The sequence below is a fragment of the Syngnathus leptorhynchus genome, chromosome 4 (assembly GCF_054491065.1).
Source record: "Syngnathus leptorhynchus isolate UIUO chromosome 4, UIUO_Slep, whole genome shotgun sequence".
Lineage (NCBI taxonomy): Eukaryota > Metazoa > Chordata > Actinopteri > Syngnathiformes > Syngnathidae > Syngnathus > Syngnathus leptorhynchus.
The window spans coordinates 3,481,151-3,505,515 of record NC_141198.1 but is presented as its reverse complement, the minus strand read 5'-3'; the positions used below and the strand labels follow the sequence as shown (position 1 = coordinate 3,505,515).

Genomic DNA, 24,365 nt, shown 5'->3' with positions numbered 1-24,365 from the left:
GGTCGTCCGGGAGAGACTCGGAGTAGAGCCGCTGCTCCTCCACGTTGAGAGGAGCCAGATGAGGTGGCTCGGGCATCTCATCAGGATGCCTCCTGGACGCCTCCCTGGGGAGGTGTTCCGGGCATGTCCCACCGGTAGGAGACCCCGGGGTCGACCCAGGACGCGCTGGAGAGACTACGTCTCTCGGCTGGCCTGGGAACGCCTTGGGATCCCCCGGGATGAGCTGGAGGAAGTGGCTGGGGAGAGGGAGGTCTGAGAGTCCCTCCTAAAGCTGCTGCCCCCGCGACCCGACCCCGGATAAGCGGAAGAAGATGAAGATGAAGGGTTTCATTTTCTCGTATGAAACACGTGTACCGTATTTTCCGAACCAAAAGGCCGACCGGATTATAAGGCGCACCTTTAATGAACGGCCCATTTTGAAACTTTGTCCATATATAAGGCGCACCGGATTATAAGGCGCATAAAATAGAAGCTATACTGCAACAAACTGCGGTTGACTAGGGTTGGATATGCATCCACTAGCCAATAACCAATGAGCCCTCTGTAAACAATCGCATTTCTCAAACTATCCTAGCATTAGCCACCCGCAAACTCCCATAAGCCTCAGCTCGCAGACTCCCATGAGCCTCAGCAAAATGTAAACAATCGCGTTTCTCAAACAAGGGCTTAAAAAATTATCAGAACTGACTAAAGTTTGGTCTACCACCTTGGTACTGCTTACCTATGTTTTTCTTCCATATCGATCCGTAAATGTACTCGAAACATTAACAGAGCAGCCTATTTTGACATGAAATAGCCTCGCTAGTACAACCGCTATTCAGTGACGCCCCCTGACCACGGTTTCTGTAATGCTAATAAGCGATGCGACCTTGTAATTTACTAGTTGTACTAAAACGTACTGAAAATTTTGGCAGAGCACTGTGTACAACCAGTATGGATCAACAAATTCATAAATTGATCCATATATAAGGCGCACCGGACTATAAGGCGTGCTGTCGGCTTTTGAGAAAATTTTAGGTTTTTAGGTGGGTTTTTAGTCCGGAAATTACGGTAAGCCTCCTTTTGCCACCACCTGCATGAAGAAACAAACTTTTCTATTAATCGTTCACATTCGGTCTGTAGTACCGATTACACATGCGAGACAAGGCGGAAACCGAAACCTTTGTAAGACTTATCATGTTCGTTTTCCTAATCGGCCCGGCGGGCGGACTGAGAGTTTCGTCAGCACTTGACACGGATAGGAACGATTACGAGAACGGATGAACACCTCTCAGTCCTCAGTCCATCTTTTTTTTTATTTTTTATTTTTTTTAACTTTCTCATCCCTTGTCTGTTCCGTCCCTAGGACAGAATGCCCAGCACTTGACTAACACGAATAAGCATGCAGATGTTCAGGACAGACAGGTTTAGCTCTCTTGTGCTCATGTCACATGGACAGGTGAATTCCAAAGCTTAAAGGAATGCGATTAAATTACTTCCTTGTAACAGCAGGGTGGAGACTGATAAGTGTAGACCTATTTCAGTAATACTTACTTCTCTGTTTACACGGAAGAAAATTGCAAGGCAGCAAGAAATTTTGATTTAAAAAGTCAACGCTTCACACCAGAAGGTAAAAAGTCTTTAATTTGTGCAATACATGTTAAACCAACTTTGAATGTGTCCAGTGAACTAACTTTTATTTTCTCCAGGTGCCCTTAAAGGAATGTGGTTAAATTACTTCCTTGTAGCGGCAGACTGGAGACTTAGAGGTGTAGACCTATTTTAGTAATTCTTACTTCCCTGTTTCCGCGGAAGAAAATCACAAGGCAGCAAGAGATTTTAATCCAAAGTCAGCTCTTCACACCAGAAGGTAAAAAATATTTAATTTGTGCAATGAATGTTAAACCATCTTTGAATGTGTCCAGTTAACGAACTAACTACATGTCGATTATTCACTGACTATCCTTTTTAATCCTGAAAAAGTAGTTATTGATGCTGTTATGGATATATTTTCTTTTAAATTTATGTTATGATCAAACACAAACAAGGAGTGAGTACATCTTTGTTGACTGAGCTGTTTTCATATAAATCCATAGCTAGTACAATCACAATGGTGTTTTCCATTCATCATTATTGACTTTATTCTTTTCTATTGTGTTTGTTTTCGTACTGACAAAGGCAGATATAACTTTTAGAGCCCACTGTTTCCACCAAGTGTTAATTTATGGACAGTTTAGTTCCTTTACTCTGTAATTTTTGTTTTGCACAGCAGAGGTCACCAATCTTTTCAAAGGAGCGAGCTACTCTGAGTACTGGTTGCTGCCAATGCATCCCAGCTTGATACATATTTCTGAAATGATCAATTTGATCATGTTATCTTTGACCATATTTATTGTTGGTACTGTACTAATTAATCTCATTTATGTGAAGACATAAAATTATTTCTCACTGTAATTATTAGCAATGGTTAACAACAGGGGCAGCACGGTGGCGCACCAGTTAGGAGGGTGCCGGTTCGATTCCACCTCCGACGCTCCCCGCGTGGAGTTTGCATCTTCTCCCCGTGCCTGCATGGGTTTACTCCGGGCACTCCGGTTTACTTCCACATCCCAAAAACATGCTTGGTAGGCCAATTGAGCACTCCAACTTGCCCCTAGGTGTGAGTACAATTGCGAATGGTTGTTTGTCTCTGTGTGCCCTGCGCTCGGCTGGCAACCGGTTCAGGGTGTCCACCGCCTACTGCCCGATGACTGCTGGGATAGGCTCCAGCATTCCCGCGACCCCCGTGGGGACAAGCGGTATAAAAAATGGATGGTTAACAACAGATGAATAATATGCAGCATTTGTTTTCTACAAATCTGTGTCTACAACATCCCTTTGAAATCCGTGTTTCATCACAGGCACCATGTTGGTGACCCCTGTCTTAAAGTCTTAAAGTGTATCAAAATAACTTGGATGACCAAGATTGTCTGTGAATTTAAGGGTGTATTTGCCTGATGGACCTTGGTTTGATTTTGAGTCAAGATAGAGATTGAAAACAGGGTTATGATTTTTTAAAAATATTCTTGGCCTGGTGAGATGGAAACAGATGGTTCGCTGTGGCGACCCCTGAGGGGAAAAGCCGAAAGGAAAAGAAGATTGTCATGGAACCATCATATAGACAATTTATTAACACATTTTTTGTGCAGAAATTGTATGTCTCCTATAATAACTGCCTTGTCATCACACATGCAAATTGTAGCCCGTAATTGAAGGCACTACTTAAGCAAATTATCTTCATTCGCATGGTGACTCTAGGATGCAAACCGTGAGAATACAAAGAGACATTTACACTCAGAGATACTAAATACTTGTTTAACTGTATTATTTTGAGCGGAAATAAAAATAAATTGAAATTTAATCACGGTTTTAGTGGTGTATCATTTCATACTATTCCAATACATTAAAAAATATAAAACCGTATTTTTCTTTCTGATTATTTAAAAATACTGTATTTTTCAAACTACAATGAGCTTTTTTTTTTTTTTCATAGTTTGGGTGGGGGGGCAACTTATATGTGAAATTATTCACACATTTTTACTTGATCATTAACACATTACTGACTTACTAGGATGGTTGATCACATGTTATTTTCACTTTAAACCGCATGAGGCCGCACTATGGCTGTGGAATAATTGGAGCCGACAACCTACAATGGGTTCCATTCACTGACTTCCGGGGTCAGGAGATTTAATGATTTGTAATGGTATCGGCTGAAAACGGCCTTCAAAATAAAGCACCCTACCTCAAATCAAAGCACGGCTGAATAACATAGATAACATGGAGAATTCTTAACACATACTGTAAATATGTTTTTAGAACAGCTTTTATTATTATATCAATTTTAATAACAAGGTACAATTGTACATACTGTAAATATGTTTTAGAACTGTTTTATTATTGTAATGATTTTTCTATAACAAGGTATAACACTGTTAAATGTGTTTTTAGAACTCTTTTAAAAAAATATATATATGAAAAGGTACAAGTGTACGCACTGCAAATGTGTGGGCACTCCCTGCCTTCTGCTGGCGTGTGGGCAACATTCGTGCCATAATTCCTCAATTTAAACGTTTTATTTAAATTTTTTTTTTTTTTTTTTAATTTGGGGATAAAAATCCACAATGTGGTGAAACCGCGATAAATGAACCACAATGTAGCGACGGATTACTGTAATCTGAGCCCCAACTGATGACTTCAACGGCACGGTGCACACGCGGCGTTGTTTACATAAAAGACGAAGAATTCGATTGATAAATTTAATGATTTGGAGTGACACAGATGGTTTGATAAAATTGTTTATATAATAGCTATTTGATATATCGTTTCTATATCATTTTGTGGCTGATGCGATTTATACTCCAGAGCAACTTTTAGTCCGAAAAATACGGTAATCACGACTAAACTGATAAGAGGTTTTGATTACATCCATCTTGTCATTTTCATAGACTAGCCTTAAGGCAGCAACTCCCCACCACCGGGACCCCTTGGACCATGTCGGGAAAAAAAGAGATTTTAGTTTTTAGTTTGAAAAGTGACTGGATTCTTTCCTTTAAATACATGACATCAGTCAATGTCATAAAAACTGAACCGTCAAGAAATGTGAGTGCCATAAGAGATTTTTGACGTGAGAGCAACATACTTGGCGTCTAAGCTAAAAAGTCATTCAATATCTGTGCGCTAAAATAAACTGTGGATTCACGTTTATTGTAATACAAAAAATATTTGGGGTTGACTTTCCCTTAAAATATGCATTGTTCAAAACATGGTTAGCCACGTCGTTTGTAAACAACACCATCAAAGTTATTTACATAGATAATTAAAATCACTGGTTAGTGCCATATATCCCAGAATTCCTCATTGTTTACTTTCACTTTTATGAAGAAAAAAAAAAGGATAGCCAAAAGATCCTTGGCACTCATCGGAAGAAAAAAAGGAGCTGATTGGGACAAAAGCAAATTTAAAGCCAGGGTGCGGGGTCCCCGGTCACAAAGTCACCAATGACGCTTTGAATGGGAGAGTGGCAAAACACTGGCGAAGAACAACCTGCCTGGGGTAACCCTCTTGAAAAGCCCTGACGACGAAGCACGAATCTCTGTTGGCGAAGAATGCAAATAATACCACAGTATTCCATATACAATATACAAACACAACTATGCTTGTCAATCCAATGCATTGTTGTTTACATTTGCTAAAGATAAAATGTTAATCAATTGCTGTTTTTGTCCTCAACAGCAAAAATGCTGTATACAGAGTTACTACAATTGTGGAATGAATCCGTGCATGCAATGGATAACAAGGACTGGCAAGGTGCTCTGGAAAAGCTGGACCAGATTGCTGAACCAACATATCGTACTCTCTTCAATGCTGCATCAGCACACATTTGTCTGGGGCAGCTGGATTCTGCCCTTATGGTGAATTGCATGCTTTGGTATAAAAGGTCTTTATAAGATAAAACATGATGAGCAGACATACATAGATACAGTAGTTAAAGTTGAAGCCAGACATCTCATGGGCTGACATGAAGCCAGACTAAATTTTGCCTGTTCTACATTAACTAAGATTACCAAAATTATGTACATTTGTTGCCATAATCTTGAGACGTATTTTGGGATTACGATTATTTATATGAATTATACACTGCTCAAAAAAATTAAAGGACCAGTTTTTTATCAGGGTATGGCATGAATTCAATTACACTTTTCTGATAAGGTTTTGGTCAGGCACGTGGGAGAGCGGGTTGTTAATCACTTTCAGCTGCATTGGTGTTGATGGAATTAACAACAGGTACACTAGAGGGGCAACGAGACGGTCCCCAAAACAGGACTGGTTTTGCAGGTGGAGGCCATTTCAAGCTCCTCCCTCTTGATCTTTTTTAACTGTTTTTCCACAAGTGTTGGGTTTAGCAAGAGTCATTATCACGACTGGAAGCATGAGGCAATTTCTTAACCCTCCTGAAGTTGCCCAGATTGTCCAACTCCTCCAGGATGACACATCCATGCGTGCTGTTGCAAGAAGATTTGATGTGTATCCCAGTACAATCTCCAGAGCATGGAGGAGATTCCAGGAGACAGGCAGTTACTCTAGGAGAGCTGGATAGGGCCGTAGATGGTCCTCATCCCATCAGCAGGACCAATATCCGCTGCTTTGTCTAAGGAGGAACAGGTTGAGCACTACCTGAGCCCTACAGAATGACCTTCAGCAGGCTACTGGTGTGAATGTTTTTGCCCAAACAGTCAGAAACAGACTTCACGAGGGTGGCCTCAGGGCACGACGACCTGTAGTGTGCCCTATGCTCACTACTCAGCACCGTGGAGCTCGATTGGCATTTGCCATAGAACACCAGAATTGGCAAGTCCACCACTGGCACCCTGTGCTTTTCACAGATGAGAGCAGGTTTACCCTGAGCACCTGTGATAGACGTGAAAGGGTCTGGAGAAGCAAAGGAGAGCGCTATGCTGCCTGCAACATCATTCAGCATGACCGGTTCGGTGGTGGGTCAGTGATGGTCTGGGGAGGCATTTCCATGGAGGGAAAAACAGACCTCTACAGGCTAGAGAACGGCAGTCTGACTGCCATTAGGTATCGGGATGAAATACTTGCACCCATGGTCAGACCCTACGCTGGTGCAGTAGGTCCTGGGTTCCTCCTGATCCACGACATTCCCGGCCTCATGTGGTAGGAGTATGCAGACAGTATCTGGAGGATGAAGGAATTGACACAATTGAATGGCCCTGACGATCACCTGATCTAAACCCGATAGAACACCTCTGGGACATAATGTTTCGGTCCATCAGACACCGCCAGCTTGCAGGCTTTGCAGGAGCTCACTGATGCCCTTTGACAGATCTGGGAGGACATCCCACAAGACAACATCCGTCGTCTCATTAGGAGCATGCCATAACGTTGTCAAGCATGAATACAAGCATGTGGGGGCTACACAAGATATTGAAAAGAGTTTTGAATTGCAGAAATTGAATTTAGGCAAAATGGACGAGTCTGCCACATAATTTTTTCACTTTGATTTTTGGGGTGTCTATATACTGAGCCCTCTGTAGTCTGAAAACTTTTATTTCCATCAAAAGATGTGGCATCCTTTTGTTCCTGAGACATTAAACTGTCCATATCAGTATAGATATCCAACTTTTTTTTTCACCATTGAAATTTGATGTTTTCAAAGTGTTCCTTTAATTTTTTTGAGCAGTGTACATAAGTAAATTATATATATTTGCTGAATGCCATAATCATAAGAGACCTCTTTTGGGAGGGGCTTTTTTTTTTTTTGTCAAACGAAGAGGTCCATAATACATCTCATAAATATTTTATTGAGATTTCGTACCACCATTACTTTTAAACTATCCATCCATCCATTTTCTGAACCGCTTTGTCCCCACGGGGATCGCGGGCGTGCTGGAGCCTATCCCAGCTGTCATCAGGCAGTAGGCGGGGGACACCCTGAACCGGTTGCCAGGCAGTCGCAGGGCACACAAAGACGAACAACCATCCGCCCTCGCACTCATACCTAGGGACAATTTAGAGTCTTCAATTGGCCTACCAAGCATGTTTTTGGGATGTGGGAGGAAACCGGAGTGCCTGGAGAAAACTCACCCGGACACGGGGCGAACATGCAAACTCCACACATGGAGGGCCGGAGGTGGACTCGAACCTGCACCCTCCTAACTGTGAGGCGGACGTGCTACTATATAATTAAACTATACTACTCTATATTACTATACTATATATTTAAACTATATAAACTTAATTTCACTTCTCAAATATCACTGTGTTTGTCTGCTATATGATATATGTAACTGAAATTGCTGATCTGAAAAAACAATGATTTATAAAGGAAAGTCTTGAAAATGATTAGGGGTGCCCAAACTTTTGCATACGACTGCATAAAGTATGTCCTAAATTTCATTGTGGATGTGTTTTCCTCAACAACCTCTTGACTCGTGAACTGGGAAATGCATGCAGGGGGATAGTACAAGCAAATCAGTGATTTGTAATCTCCCGATCATTAGGACACAAATTTGTTCCAAACAGTTCCAAAAAGTGTCAGTGTTTAAACAAGATGTATCAAGATGTAGAGACAGAGAGACAGATGTGTAGGCATTGAAAAAGAAAATACCAACAATATTCACCCATGTCCTGTTTTGTCTGTTTAGGCTTTAGATCTCACAATTGTCAAGGATCAACATCTCGCAGTTGCATTTTTCCAGAGAGCAGCGGTAATGATGCAGCTTGACAGGTAGGACAAAGACTATAATTATTTTATGTACTTTGTTCAATGATTAAATGTATTTGTGGGTGTTTTGTCAGTTAATTTTATTGCCAATGTGAAATTGTCATTTTGTTTATTTTATGATTAACTACTCAATATCTAACTCTCCACTGAGTGTACAGGTATACTTACCCTGAGAATATTTAGCACGGTGTACTTTACATCTTACACTGTAAATGAAGGAATACTTCAATGACCTCCTCATCTTTCAAATGGTAACAATGACTGTTGAGGCTTACGTTGCCAATATCTAAGCTTGCCTAACTTGAATACGTTGACATCTCTGTGGTGTCTTCACGTTATTTTCTGTCTCTGGGACAAAAATGCCATTGTGCTTGGTCCCCCGATTAGTCTGGGGTAATTGGGTTAGTTGACACACATCGCCCTGGCTACTTTTGTTGTGCCCTTGAGCAAAGAATTTTACCCACCATCAGAACAATATTGCTGAGAAAAATGGGGTCTGGCTCGTCTGGCTTACTGTTCTTTGATGTCTGAGGCTGTCATTTGTTATTTCCTTGTCATGTCCAGCAGGATTTGCAAAAAAAAAATATCTCATTACATACTGCATAATTTTAATCTGTAAAACAATTGAAGTTACAATTACTAGATGAAGAGCGCTCTATGAATGAAGTTTTGATTGATTAGTTGATAATTGAGAGGGTTTGAGTTATACTGGTTCATGACTTTATTCGGTTCTTCTGCAGGTTGGACGAGGCTCTGTCTGACTGTGTCTGGGCACAGAAACACTTGAGAGGAAATATGGTCATTGACTACAGACAACTTGGGCTGCGTTATAAACTCTACAGCTGGCAGGTGTGACATTAGTCTGCATACACAACTTCCCAACATACTTTTTTTTCCAAGTTCAGATCTCCATCCATGCTCACTTAGAATTTCTTAAATTTGCATTCAGTACACAAAAGCTGTTAGCGATTTCTTACAAAAGTTACGCGTCTCAAATAAGAAGAGGCGTTGAGGAAAAAATGAAATAAAGTTGACAAGATGTTTTAATTAAAAGGTTAATTTTTTTTCATTCATGTCCCAAACCACAGAATATCAAAGCATGAACTCTTTTGTAATCAATTAATTCGTGTTACAGCTTCTAAAATCTTGGCATGAGAAGGCATCAGTCTAATTTTGAAGTCTCTCTCAGGTGTTACATAATGCAGCAGCTGTGTACTGTCGAATGGACCAGTGGGATCAAGCCAGAGATATTCTCATCTCACAAACTCAAGGGGGCAATTTAGAAATGGCTTTAGACTGTGTCCTGGTGAGTGTCAATCAATTTTCATGTGAAAAGGCAGCATATCAATTCCAGTTTTCCACAGTTGTTAAATATTTTTCTTGAAACCCCCACCCGTTTTCACCTCAAAACCAGTTATTCTATGTTCAAAACAAAACCATGTGTTCAGATCATTCACAAAGCAAGTAAAGTCTTAGAGTATTCACCACAGAGCATAAAATTGATTTGTACACAGAATCAAGCACATTTAGTGAAGAGAAACTGTATAGTTATGTGAATAAAAGAAATATACTTTACTAGTATTTTTTTATCATATTATTCATTATTTGCTAACTATAAAAGAGAGTACGTAAGCAAGTTTTCTTTTACAATACAGAGAAATGAAAACCTTGCACCTCTTACTGTACCTGAGGGCGTGGTGTTTCGTCCCAGAAAAAAGGATGTGGAACAGCTCAAGCAGAGAGACTTCTTGGGAAAAGCAAAGGTATGCAGAGATTTTATTTGCTCCTCAGACATCATGGCCCATTTCCAATCAAAGTACAAAAAGTACTGCAGTATAATTGATACATTTTTACAGGTGTATACACTCTTGCAAAAGGGTTAGATTGCTTTAGTTTTGCTGCAGACTGAAAAGGTACACAATTTCAGAAAATTTAGGGTGCATTTACAACAGTAATTTGCTGTTCTTTTTACAATATTTGTTAAATACAGTTTTTTATAATTATTGTAAAATCATGTTAAACATTCATCCCCACGTGCAGATTTCCCTGCTGTGGGACAAATAAAAGATAAATACTCTCCTGTTACTTTTTTGTTCTTATTCACATTTGCCATTCTCATCCCTGATATATGGATATATATATATGGAGTAATGAGAAAAAAAAATACCGGTCATTTTGTTCTTTCCTTTTTTTTTTTCAACTTTGGAAGACCGGGGGGACTCTACTCTTGGTCCTGTCTCAATCTCAACCCCCAAAAGTCTTGGTCTTGTCCTGGTCTTGACCTCCAGAAGTCTTTGGTTAACATGAACTATTGTGTGTGATGTTCATATTCGCTATACATACAGTATTTGGCAGATTAAAAGGACTGATTCTGTCAAAAGAGCCAAATATTTAATGTGGGAAGTGTCTGAACTGAATAAAAATGGGAAAAAAAAGAAACATTATCATAATATATAAAATATATAGAAATGTTTATTTTTCTTGCTACCAATAGGTGATTTCATCCATGATTCCCAATGATGATTTTGGTGGATTTGAACCTCTCAGGTTACAGGTAAGAGCAGAGTTTTATATTTTACCGTCATTGTTATTTTCAATACCATCCACTGTAACTACCGTCTGTTATCACATCCTCTCAACAGAAACCTGGTTATTATCAACCCAAAGTAGATGGTGCTAAGTGAGTATTATATTTTAAAGATAACTTACAGCCATAGCCCAACCACAGGGGGGCAGTGTGAGAAACCTACGTGTGCAAAAAAACCTATGTGGTGGACCCTTTCACTGCGAAAAGTGTGTGTGTTCCTCTATGGGTGCAACTTTGACGAAGCAATCTGGTCTCCTCCAAACCAGTGTGGTGGTTCTTCTTAGGGTGGCATGGTGGTCCGCCTCACAGTTCAGAGGTTGTGGGTTCGATTCCACCTCTAACCCTCCGTGTGAAGTTTGCATGTTCTCCCTGTGCCTGTGTGGGTTCTCTCTGGACACTCCGGTTTCCTCCCACTTACCAAAAACATGCATGATAGGCTGATTGAGCACTCCAAATTGCCCGTAGGTGTGAGTGCAAGTGCGAATGGTTGTTCGACTCTGTGCCCTGCGATTGCCTGGTAATGGTTCAGGGTGTCCAGCCCGATGACTGCTGGGATAGGATCCAGCACTCCTGCAACCCTGTGGGGACAAAGTGGTACAGAAAATGGATGGATGGAAGGATGGTTCTTCTGTCTTTTGATTTGACAGCCTTCTTAGAAGTACTTGGAATTCATATAACAGTGAACATGAACATTGCCATGACATATATCCATTTGTTTAATTAAATGTCACTACTTGACAGGGAGTGCCGCTACATGTGTATGACAGTCCCTTACATGGCTCGAGGGCCTGGCCACTTGACAGTGCCAGGCGGTTCTAAGGTATTTTTATATGAAGATCAGGACAAGGACGGGATGGCAACTGTCATATATGATGGACAGGTAAGAGAAAAAGAAAGTATAATAAAATCAATAAAATACTAATTAAAGATTTGATTAAAGACCGTCAGTTGCTGATTTAAAGCCTTTTATTTTCAGAGAGGACTCGTGCCAATGTCTCTGCTCAAGCCGGCAGATATCAAGATGACCACAGGCAAAACTGAGAGTGTAATTAATTAGTTTATATAATAGAAAAATGATGACTGATGAAGGGCCCATAACTGACAGGAAGCCTATTTGCCACAATTCAGGCTTCAAATATATACTAGATATGAAATTCATTTTTTTTGTTTTTGGGTGAAGAATCGCCAAGTAGGACACAATTGTGAAGTGGAACAAATTCACTTATTTTTAGCAGTAAAAACGTAAAAAGTGGGACGTGTGATATTATTCAGCACCGTTACTGTCAGTTCAGCCAACTCACTCCAGAAGTTCCCTTGTGATTTCAGAATGGTCAAATGTTGACCTAATTGACTAATTATAGAATGTGTAATCTTGTTTCAGTATAAATGCACCTGCTTTGTGATGGTCTCAGAGGTCTGGTAAAAGAATACTGAGGAGCAAAAAGCATCATGAAGGACAAGGAACACAGCAGACAGGTCCTGGATAAAGTGGTGGAGAAGTTTAAAGTAGGGTAGGCTAGGATAGGCTAGGATACTATGAAACATTTCACAGAGCACCGTGTGAACAATTATATTGCAAACCTACAGAGATGCAGCCGTCTCTCTAACTTTTCAAGCCCAAACAGAGCATTGATCAGAGATGCAGCTAGGATGCCCATGATCACCGTGGATGAACTCCAGGGATACACAGCTGAGGTGGGGGAATCTGGCCATAGGATAACAATCATTTGTACACTGCACAAATCTGGCCATTATGGAAGAGTGGCAAGAGCTATTTCTGAACAACCACCAAAAATGTCCAGATTGAAGTTTGCCAAGCCACCTGGGAGACACAAAAAACACGAGAAAGAAGATGTGCCCAAAATGTTACTTTTTGGGCTCAATGCAAAATGTTATGTTGGGTCTCAAAGTAATACTACAAATCATCACCCTAATAAAACCCACACCACTCTCAAACCTGGAGGCGGTAGCATCATGGTCTGGCGCTGCTTTTCTTCAGGATTGACAGGGAAGATAGGAGCTGATGGGAAAATGGATGGAGCCAAATAGAGGGGCATTTAGGAAGAAAACGTGTTGGAGTCTGGCAGGTGGTTTACCACCCAATAAGACGATGGATGGATGGATGGATGGATGGATGGATGGATGGATGGATGGATGGTAGGTAGGTAGGTAGGTAGGTAGGTAGGTAGGTAGATAGGTAGATAGGTAGATAGGTAGGTAGAGACGTAGGTAGATAGGTAGGTAGAGACGTAGGTAGATAGAGACGTAGGTAGATAGGTAGATAGAGACGTAGGTAGATAGGTAGATAGAGACGTAGGTAGATAGGTAGATAGAGACGTAGGTAGATAGGTAGATAGAGACGTAGGTAGATAGAGACGTAGGTAGATAGGTAGATAGAGACGTAGGTAGATAGGTAGATAGAGACGTAGGTAGATAGAGACGTCGGTAGATAGGTAGATAGAGACGTAGGTAGATAGGTAGATAGAGACGTAGGTAGATAGGTAGATAGAGACGTAGGTAGATAGGTAGATAGAGACGTAGGTAGATAGAGACGTAGGTAGATAGGTAGATAGGTAGATAGAGACGTAGGTAGATATATAGATAGAGACGTAGGTAGATAGATAGATAGAGACGTAGGTAGATAGGTAGGTAGGTAGGTAGGTAGGTAGGTAGGTAGGTAGAGACGTAGGTAGATAGGTAGGTAGAGACGTAGGTAGAGACGTAGGTAGATAGGTAGGTAGAGACGTAGGTAGATAGGTAGGTAGGTAGGTAGGTAGGTAGGTAGGTAGGTAGGTAGGTAGGTAGGTAGGTAGAGACGTAGGTAGGTAGGTAGGTAGGTAGGTAGGTAGAGACGTATGTAGGTAGAGACGTAGGTAGGTAGGTAGGTAGGTAGGTAGGTAGGTAGGTAGGTAGGTAGGTAGGTAGGTAGGTAGGTAGAGACGTAGGTAGGTAGGTAGGTAGGTAGGTAGGTAGGTAGGTAGGTAGGTAGGTAGGTAGGTAGGTAGGTAGAGACGTAGGTAGGTAGGTAGGTAGATAGAGACGTAGGTAGGTAGGTAGGTAGATAGAGACGTAGGTAGGTAGGTAGGTAGGTAGGTAGGTAGGTAGGTAGGTAGGTAGGTAGGTAGGTAGGTAGGTAGGTAGGTAGGTAGGTAGGTAGGTAGAGATGTAGGTAGGTAGGTAGGTAGGTAGGTAGGTAGGTAGGTAGGTACGTAGGTAGATAGAGACGTAGGTAGGTAGGTAGGTAGGTAGGTAGATAGAGACGTAGGTAGATAGAGACGTAGGTAGGTAGGTAGATAGAGACGTAGGTAGGTAGGTAGATAGAGACGTAGGTAGATAGGGAGGGAGGGGGGGAGGGGGAGAGGGAGAGGGAGAGAGAGAGACGGGCGGTTAAATCCCTTTCAACCTTATATTCATTACACTACAAAGACAAAATGTTTAGTTTTTTAAAAAATGTTTTCAGTCTGATTTGAATGGGTCCAACACATTCCTGAATAACTGTGATGGGGTCCTTACAAGACTAGGCATGTTGAAAAAAGATTTATAAATAAATAAATAAATAAGGCGGTAGCACGTCCGCCTCACAGTTAGAAGGGTGCGGGTTCGATTCCACCTCCGGCCCTCCCTGTGTGGAGTTTGCATGTTCTCCCCGTGTCCGCGTGGGTTTTCTGCGGGCACTCCGGTTTCCTCCCACATCCCAAAAACATGCTTGATAGGCTGATTGAGCACTCCAAATTGTCCCTAGGTGTGCGTGCGAGTGCGAATGGTTGTTTGTCTCTGTGTGCCCTGCGATTGGTTGGTAACCAGTTCAGGGTGTCCCCCGCCTACTGCCCGATGACGGCTGGGATAGGCTCCAGCACGCCCGCGACCCCCGTGGGGACTAAGCGGTTCAGAAAATGAATGAATGAATAAATAAATAAATAAATAAATAATTTTAGAACATTACACAGGTGTACAGAAAGTTGAGTGATCGGGTCTAAAAAGAGCATCCCCTGAAAGCTCAGATGTTTACAAGTAAGGATGGCGTGAGGTTCACCACTTAAAACAATTGTATGATAAAATAGTCCAACAATTTAAGATACACATTTGCAAGTAATTTAGGAATTTCATCATCTGAAGCCCAAGAGGGCTCCTCAAAAGGTTTAGAAAATCTGAAGAAATATCTCTATATAATGCCTGTAAACTTTGATGCCAGAGGCGGCACTACATTAAAAAAGCAGTAGTGCTGTCAAGCAATTAAAAATATTTAATCGTGATTAAGCACATTTTTTTATTATTAACTCACACATTTTAATTATTGTAAAAAATCCCTTATTTTCTTTCTGTGCCATTTAAGCAAATGTTGATACCCTTAACAAGAAGAGCATTGATTTTCTTATGCAAACACATTTTTCATTGAATTTGAGCCAATTTAATTTAAGTCACCCAAACAGCCAGCCCCTCAACAGACCATTCTATGAATTTAAAATTTGGGCAATATGAAAAAATACAGCATGCATATGAAATGTACCCAAGGACTCAGCAAACAATTATGTTGTTAAAAGGAAAGGGGGCACAGTAGTTAATATGCCCTTTTTTTTTTTTTACTTGTGTTATAGGCATCACATTTAAAATGAGTAAATATTTGAGGGGAAAAAAGCAATGAGGTTTAAAATTGGTTGCTGTCACTTTGACAACAATCTTTTTTTTTTGGTAATTTATCAGCCATTGAAAGAGTGCTGATACAATTTAGGTATTTGCTTTGACCTACCGTATTTTTCAGACTAAAAGTCGCTCCTGAGTATAAGTCACATCAGCCACAAAATGCACAATAAAGGGGGAAAAAATAACATATATAAGTCGCACCGGAGTATAAGTCGCATTATGGGGGAAATTTATTTGACAAAATCCAACACAAAGAACAGACATGAACCAGCAAAACCAGGCTAGACGATACGGTATGCTAACGTGACATAAACACAAACGAGCTGAGAACAGGCCTGACGTAACATTAACAGTTATCCAAATAACTATAACGTAAATAACACCTTTATCAAACCATCTGTGTCACTCCAAATCATTAAATCCATCGATCGAATTCTTCGTCCTTTATGTAAACAACGCCGCGTGTGCGCCGTGCCATTGATGTCATCAGTTGCAGTTCAAATTACAGCAATCCTTTGCTACATTGCGGTTCGTTTCTCGCGGTTTCACTACATACATACACAAATAAAATTGGAGGAATTATGGCATGAATGTTGCCCAAACGTCAGCAGAAGGCAGGGAGTGCCCACACAATTGCAGTGCGTACACTTGTACCTTTTCATAAAAAATTGTTATGATAATAAGAGTTCTAAAAACACATTTAAGAGTGTTATACCTTGTTATAGAAAAATCGTTATGATAATATAACAGTTCTAAAAACATAATTACAGTATGTACACTTGTACCTTGTTATTAAAATTGTTATAATAAAAGCTGTTCGAACAACATATTTACAGTATGTGTTAAGAATTCTCCATGTTATTTATGTTATTCAGCCATGTTTCGATTTGAGGTAGGGTACTCCTGAATATAAATCGCACCCCCCCCCCACACACACACACAAAATCTATGGGATAAAAAACACGACTTATACTCCGAAAATATGGTATATATGGCTCCAAGAGCAACAAAACAAACTGAAAGATATGGATCATAGGTAACTTGATTAGTCCACTGTGATTAGTGGAAATAGATCCAGTTGGACAAATATACCCATCATCATTGTTGAGGTTTTTTGTACAATGTAAAAAATAAAATAAATAAATAAATAAATAAATAAATACTGCTTGTGTTTTTTTGCTTTATTAATCTTTCAGACACTTGCGACTGGGATTCCCCTCCCTCCTGGTCTGAAGCCACCCTCTCGTCCACAAAATTGGTCTCGAACAGCAGCTACTAGTTGGGGTAAAATCAGTTTCATCTTAATTTTGGGCTCCCCAACTTTTGGGGTGGGAGTAACACCTGAGCCATGCCAGCCCCATCAAAGAAAATGCAGACATGTTTACATGAGAATGCAACATTTTAATGAACAGGAGAAGAATAATGATACTTTCTGAACCTCTATAATGGGAAATGTTTAACTGTCACATTTAAATGGCCCATTCAGAAATAGTTTCATTTTAATCTTTACATTTCTAAATGCCCCATAACTGTGAAGAGATTTGACTTATACCATGACATTAATTTTAGATCCTTACTGTTATAAGCCCTCGGTCTCCATTTAAAGCAGTTAAATCTCATTACTATGGAAAACATTACGTTCATATGCAATGAACACGTAGGAGTACAATGTTTAAAACATGTTTGGTTTAAAAACATTTATTTTTACTTACACTATTATACATAATTGCAGGTTTTTACATGTATGACAGCAGGTAGTAGCCTTGAGATCCGCCGATTTAATGACACTGTGCTGGTATGCACAACTGACTGACACCCTAACATACTCTATAGATAATTGGTAATTCTGTACAAAACCAAATTTATCCTTAAATATTTAATGAGCGGTGTTAAAATGTCACAGACACTACAATGGTTTTGTAAAGTGTATGTAATTGATGTTTTATCATTACCGTCAACTGTATAATTTGTCTTTCATTAATTGGTGTTATTGTGAACGTGAATATTATCTGCCCATTACCCTAGTGTTCCTTCACATTGCATCTGAGCATTGCATTTTGCAGGAGGACAGTTTTCTTCAGAAACACCACCTCCATCCTACTCAACTGCTACCCATACTGAACTACCAGCCCCAGACACTCCTAAGTACACAGCCAGTTCAGCCAGCAGTAAAGTAAGTTACACTCAGTGAGAATCTGTTCTCAATTGCCCAACCTGGATAAATGGTTATCTTTCGTTAGAGCGGGGGGAACGGGGACATTCCAAATTCTAGTATCTAAGGTACTAAGGTACTGAAATTAAACTGCAAATTTGTTAAATCAATACAGTATAATAGAGGGTTTTTGTGACATAATTCATAATGTATGTAGGGTTACGAGGGTTACTTTTAAAATGTACAGTTACTAGTTGTCAAAAAATGTAGTTTGTAACGTAAGTATACAATACTTCAAAAAGATACATGTCAATGTAGGGCATCACGGTGGTGCACTGGTTGGCACATCTGCCTCACAGTGTGCTTTCGATTCAGCTCTGTCCGGCTTTCCTGTGTGGAGTTTCTATGTTTTTCCCATGCCTGCGTGGGTTTACTCCGCTTATTTCCAGTTTCTTCCCGCATTTCAAAAACATGCACGGTAGGCTGACTGACCACTCCGAAATTGAGTGTGAGCGCAGGTGGTTGTTCGTCTATTTGTGTGCCCTGCGATTGGCTGGCAACCAGTTCAGGGTGTCCCCCGCCTACTACTCGATGACTGCTGGGATAGGCTCCAGCACACCCGCGACAAGCAGTACAGATAATGGATGGATGGGCGGTCGGGCAGACGGACAATTCAAGGTAATATATTGACACATCATTATTTTCATATACCGTATTTTTCGGACTTTAAATTGCATTTTTTTTTTCATAGTTTGAGTGGGGGGGGGGGGGGGGGGCATTATACTCAGCAAAGACATATATGTGAATTTTTTCACAAATTTTCAAAATTCAAAGATCCGCGATGTAGTAAAACAGCGATAAACGAACCATGAAAAAACAGCTCAGTGGCCTAGTAGTAGAGTGTCCGCCCTGAGACTGGAAGGTTGTGGGTTCAAACCCCGGCCGGGTCATACCAAAGACTATAAAAATGGAACCCATTACCTCCCTGCTTGGCACTCAGCATTAAGGGTTGGAATTGGGGTGTTAGATCACCAAATGATTCCCGAGCGCGGCACCGCTGCTGCTCACTGCTCCCCTCTCCCCCAGGGCATGGATCAAAATCACATGGGGATGGGTTAAATGCAGAGGACAAATTTCACCACACCCAGATGTGTGTGTGATGATGATCATTGGGACTTTGGGGACTTTTGTGATGGAGCAAGAGATTACTGTAATTGGAACTGCAAGTGATGTAAGTGGCGCGGCGGTTGTTTACATAAAGAAAAAAGGATTCAAAGTCAAAGTCCGCTTTATTGTCAATTTCTTCACATGTTAAGACACACAAAGAGATCGAAATTACGTTTCCCACCGTCCCACGGTGACTAGACAACGTACACAACACTCACAATCAAATAGCACTAAGACTAAAAACGAACAGACAAGAGCAACGAATAAGTAATAAGCAAATAACCCAAATAAATAAATAAATAAATAAATAAATAAATAAATAAATAAGAGCAGCAAAATGGAGCAAGCGTGCTAATAGCAGACAGCCAGATCATAGCGCAAAAGAACAGGACGTCATGCATCCGAGGGCGGAGGGGGGAGGGAATTCAGGATCCTGACAGCTTGGAGTATGAAGCTGTTTCTGAGTCTGGTGGTGCGGGAGCGCAGGCATCTGTACCTCTTCCCAGAGGGCAGAAGTTCAAACAAAGAGTGAGCAGGGTGACTCACATCACACACAATCGCAGCCGCCTTGCGGGTGAGACGGGAGGAGTAAACGTCCTTCAGGGAGGGGAGTGGAGCCCCGATGATTTTACTTAGAGTGTTCATTATGCGCTGCAGGGCCTTCATGTTGTACTCAGAGCAGCCACCACCCCACACAGCGATACAACTGGAGAGGACGCTCTCAATGGTGCCACGGTAGAATGTGGTCATGATTGCGGGAGGAGCACTTGCTCGCCTGAGTTTCGATCATGGGATGACGAAGGGCCCCACATACTATCGGCATCATTAGCGGCTTTGTTTGTAAGTGACACGGAGTATGAGGAGTTTGGAGTGACACAGAATGTTTGAAAAAGTTGTTATTTATGTTATAGTTATTTAATATATTTTTTATTTCGTGTAACAACTTGTATATGTTTTTATCGTTACAGTTCAGTAGTTGTTGGCTCGTTGGACTCCCGTTAAATAAAGAGCCGTTTACCAAACCCACGCCTTTCCTGGTACTTGTTGACAAAGGACGAGGAATTTGATTGATGGATTTAATGATTTGGAGTGACACCGATGATTTGATAATATTGTTGTTGATATGATAGTTATTTGATATATACTTCATATATTGTTATAGGGGTCTGTGGAATAATTAGAACTGCAACTCACGACGAGTCTGACATCAGCGGCACAGCGCATACGCGGCATTGTTTACATAAAAGACGATCAGTGAATTTAATGAATTGGAGTGACACCGATAATAATAATAATAATTGATCGGTTTTATATCGCGCTTTTCAAAACACTCAAAGCCGCTTTACATAGAAAACACACACACTCACACACAACGAGTTAGGCGTTATACACAGAGTTGAAGAGGTGAGTCTTGAGATGGTGTTTGAAGGAGTGCAGGGAGTCAGCGTTACGGATCGTCAGGGGAAGAGAGTTCCAGAGAGTGGGGGCAGCAACAGCAAAGGCTCTATCTCCAATGGTCCAGTATTTGGTCGAGGTAAAGGGGGTGAGCAAGTTGGCATCAGCAGAGCGGAGTTGGCAGGTGGGGGTATAGCAGTGCAGGAGTTCAGATAGGTAGGTGAGGGCAAGGTTGTTTAGGGCCTTATAGGTGGTAACAAGGATCTTGAAATGTATGCACTGTTTTATGGGGAGCCAGTGAAGATGACGGAGGACAGGGGTGATGTGGTGTCTGCTGGGTGAGCGGGTGAGCAGTCGGGCAGCAGAGTTTTGAACATATTGCAGTTTGTGAAGGACAGTTGAGGGGAGGCCGTACAAGATGCTGTTGCAGTAATCCAGTCTGGAGGTAATAAATGCATGAACTAATGTCTCTGTTGCAGGGGTGGAAAGAAAGGGACGTAGGCGTGCAATGTTTTGTAGATGGAAGAAGGATGTTTTGGTGGCGTAGTTGATATGTGATTTGAAGGAGAGTGTGGGATTCATATAAAGTCCAAGATTTCTGACTAAAGGGGAGGGAGTGACAGAGTGACCGTCAATGCAGAGTGTGAAGCTGTGGTAGGTGGGGAGGCTGGATTTAGGACTGAAGATGATGCATTCCGTTTTGTTACTGTTTAGTTTGAGAAGGTTTTGGGTCATCCAGTCTTTAATGTCTGTGAGGCAGCGAGTGAGGGTGGAAAGAATGGCAGGAGAGATGGTTTTGGTGGAGATGTAGAGTGTAGCAGTGGAAATTGAAACCATGGCGGCTTGACGGACTCCGTGTGCAACAGGGGTGGTGCAGGATTTGTGTTGGTTAATGGTGATGTAGTGAAATCTGTCAGACAGATAGGATTTGAACCAGGAGAGGGCAGTATTGGTGATGCCGATGGATTCTAGGTGGTTGAGAAGGATGGAATGGTTTACTGTATCGAAGGCAGCTCTGAGGTTAAGGAGGAGAAGGATCGTAAAAGAACCAGAGTCAGAGGAAAGCAGGAGATCGTTAGTGACTTTAAGTAGGGCCGTTTCAGTGCTGTGGTGTGTACGGAAACCAGATTGGAGTGGTTCATACAGGTTATTTGAAAGGAGGTGGGTCTTGAGTTGAGATGTTACGGCTCTTTCCAGTAGTTTTGATAGAAATGTGAGATTAGAGATGGGTCTGTAGTTGTTGGGGTCCTCAGGGTCAAGGCCGGGTTTTTTGAGGAGAGGAATGATGGCAGCAAGCTTAAGAGGTGAGGGGACTGTGCCAGAGGTGAGGGAGGAGTTGATGTCTATGATCAGAGGAGCAATGGGGGTGAGGCAGTCTTTAACTAGTTGAGATGGCATGGGGTCCAAGGGGGAGTTAGAGGATTTCATGGTGGCGAGTATTTGGGAGAGATCAGCAGAAGTTATGGGGGAAAAAGTTGATAGCCGGGTGACGGATGATGAAAAGAATGTGGGTTCAGGTTGTGGGATACTAGAGGGGGAGGATAAGAGCTGGTGATAGATGTTTTCAATTTTTGAGTTGAAAAATGTCAAAAGAGTGTCGCATTTCTCTGGGGTGAATGATGAAGTATTGTCGTGGGGTTTGAGGAGTTTGGGAACGTGGGGTTGAAGAACCAGAGTGGATGACACCAGAGTAGTAAGATGAGCGAGCTTTATTAGGGCTGATTTGTAGTGCTGCATAAGGTCTTTGTAGGCGAGGGCATGGACTGTGAGACCGGTTCTCTTGCATAGTCGATCTAGCTGTTGAAGTTGTTTCTGGAGTTCAGGGTTGAACCAGGGTGCGGAGTGAGTAAAGGTGACTCTTTTGGTTTTCAGAGGAGCCACTGTGTTGAAGGAGGTCGACATAATGTTGTAGGTGTTGACAAGGTCCGTGGGCATTGAGTTTTCCGGGGGGGTGGGGTCTGAAAGGGTTTTTGATATGCAGGTGGAGAGAGTGTCTAAGCAGATGGTCTTTAGATTACGGAAGATAATTGTGCGGTTTTGTTTTGGATCAAGGGTGGGGGATGTCAAATAAGATGGCTAGGTGATCTGATATGGTAAGGTCAGAGCTAGAAATGTTATGGATATGGAGGCCAGTGCTGCAGACTAGGTCTAGGGTGTGTCCATGCTTGTGGGTAGGGAAGGTAATGTGTTGAGTGAAGCCGGAGCAGTTGAGGAAATTCAGGAAGTCCATAGAATGTTTACCGTCAGGGGAATCAATGTGCAGGTTAAAATCACCAAGAAGCAGGAGGGATGATGAAACAGAGAAAAGTGCAGTGATGAATTCTGAGAGGTCAGATAGGAAAGATGGGTTTGGTTTGGGGGGGCGGTAAAGAATAACAGTGATGAGGGGTTTAGGTCCTGGAAGTTTAAAAGCCAGATGTTCGAATGATGGGGCAGAGGGAAGAGACGTGGTGCGGGGTTTGAGGTTTTGATTAAAAATTGGAGCAATGCCACCTCCTCTGCCCTCAATGCGTGGGCTGTCCAAGTAAGAGTAACCTGAAGGGGTGGTTTGATTTAGTAAAAAATAGTCCAGGGTTTTTTGCCATGTTTCATTTAGGCAGAGAAGATCAAGTTTGTTGTCTGTGATGAATTCATTGAGAATAAGGCTTTTATTGTTGAGGGAACGTGTGTTGAAAAGGGCGATTTTCAGCGGCTTTTGTTTTAAAGCCGTTGGGGGGGGTGGTTGGAATTGACAGGAGGTTGAAAAGGTTCGCAGAGGACGGGCTCTGATGACGTGGGTTGGTGCGATGACGTAAGGAGGAGGTGTGGAAGCCGTTGTGTGAGCTGCGGTCAGTCCAAATTGTTGGGATGCAGTTTCCAGAAATTGAAGTGTTAATGGATTTTCGGCGAGATCCGCGGTGGATGTAGGGGGGTCGGCGCAGAAGGGCAAGGTCTCGGAGTGCGCTAACCAACTCCCCGGAAGGAGGAAGCGCGGGAACGAGTCGGCGAAGCTCGGCAGGCATGTAGTGGCATACCATGACGGACGTGGAGAAATGGCGAATCCTGGAGAGGAGTGGAGGCATTAGCCGCAGTCGAAAGCCAGATGGTGAGACGCGCGAGCAACTGCGTTGTCCTCGACGGCGGCGCACCAGGCAAAGCCCCGGGGGCAGGAAGCTGCGGCAGCACTGGCTGGCAATGCAGGGCCGCCAAGGAGCCCACCACGTCCAGGTCGCGTCAATGGCTCTCACGCCAAGCCTCACGGCACCAACAAGCCTAGCCAGCACACAGCAAACACAGATCGCGCCAAGATTCTTGTATCCTCTGTAATTCGGTGGGTGATCCAGTTTGAGATCGAGGAAACAAGAAAAAAGAAATTAAAAAATCAGTCGAAGTTGGAGCAGCGAGAAGCGGCTGCCAGGTGCGCCGCGTCCTCACGCATGCTCAGTTGCTTGATAAAGTTGCTCAGATGGTTTGATAAATGGGTTATTTATGTAATAGGTATTTGAATAATGCTAAATGTTACGTCAGGCCCGTTCTCAGCACCTCGTTTGTGTATATGTCACGTTAGCATACCGTATTTTTGCCTATCGTTGCTGGTTCATGTCTGTTCTAGGTTTTGGATTTTGACAAATACATTTGCTCCAAAAGTGCGACTTATACTCCGGTGCGACATGTATGTTTTATTTTCACTTTATTGTGCATTTCATGGCTGATGCGACTGATACTCCGGAGCGACTTTCAGTCCGAAAAATACGGTAATACATATTATATATGATAATCAGGAAAATCCATAACTTGAATTGGGAACACTTCTAAAATCTAGTCCAGTTGGTATGGAATGACTCCATTTTAATAAATGTACCTGTAATCTGATTACCGTGTTTTCCCCTCTAACTGTAATGGAATACATCCATCCATCTTCTTTCGCTTATCTGGGGTCGGGTCGCGGGGGCGGCAGCTTCAGGAGCGACTCCCGGACTTCCCTCTCCCCAACTACTTCATCCAGCTCATCCCGGGGGATCCCAAGGCGTTCCCAGGCCAGCTGAGAGACAGTCTCTCGAGCACGTCCTGGGTCGTCCCCAGGGTCTCTTATCGGTGGGGCATGCCCGGAACACCTCCCCAGGGAGGCATCCAGGAGGCATCCTGATGAGATGCCGGAGCCACCTCATCTGGCTCCT

General features: G+C 42.2%; 1 protein-coding gene across 4 annotated transcripts in view; it reads left to right on the top strand.

Annotated features, from left to right (window-relative positions):
- Nucleotides 1–24,365, top strand: part of LOC147057660 (neutrophil cytosol factor 2-like) — a 47,363-nt gene that overhangs the window by 11,415 nt on the left and 11,583 nt on the right. The window contains exons 1-13 of one of the 4 annotated variants that reach the window (XM_085910741.1): nt 1,226–1,609; nt 1,689–1,849; nt 5,254–5,432; nt 8,187–8,269; nt 9,007–9,115; nt 9,456–9,572; nt 9,922–10,029; nt 10,761–10,820; nt 10,909–10,946; nt 11,595–11,733; nt 11,830–11,898; nt 16,691–16,778; nt 17,558–17,667. In XM_085910741.1, coding sequence (XP_085766867.1) covers nt 5,259–5,432; nt 8,187–8,269; nt 9,007–9,115; nt 9,456–9,572; nt 9,922–10,029; nt 10,761–10,820; nt 10,909–10,946; nt 11,595–11,733; nt 11,830–11,898; nt 16,691–16,778; nt 17,558–17,667 — 1,095 coding nt within the window. In that variant the 5' untranslated portion in view covers nt 1,226–1,609; nt 1,689–1,849; nt 5,254–5,258. Of the gene's footprint in view, nt 1–1,225; nt 1,610–1,688; nt 1,850–5,253; nt 5,433–8,186; nt 8,270–9,006; nt 9,116–9,455; nt 9,573–9,921; nt 10,030–10,760; nt 10,821–10,908; nt 10,947–11,594; nt 11,734–11,829; nt 11,899–16,690; nt 16,779–17,557; nt 17,668–24,365 lie in introns of those variants that run through there. The other 3 variants (XM_085910742.1, XM_085910744.1, XM_085910743.1) reach the window with 3 other exon arrangements.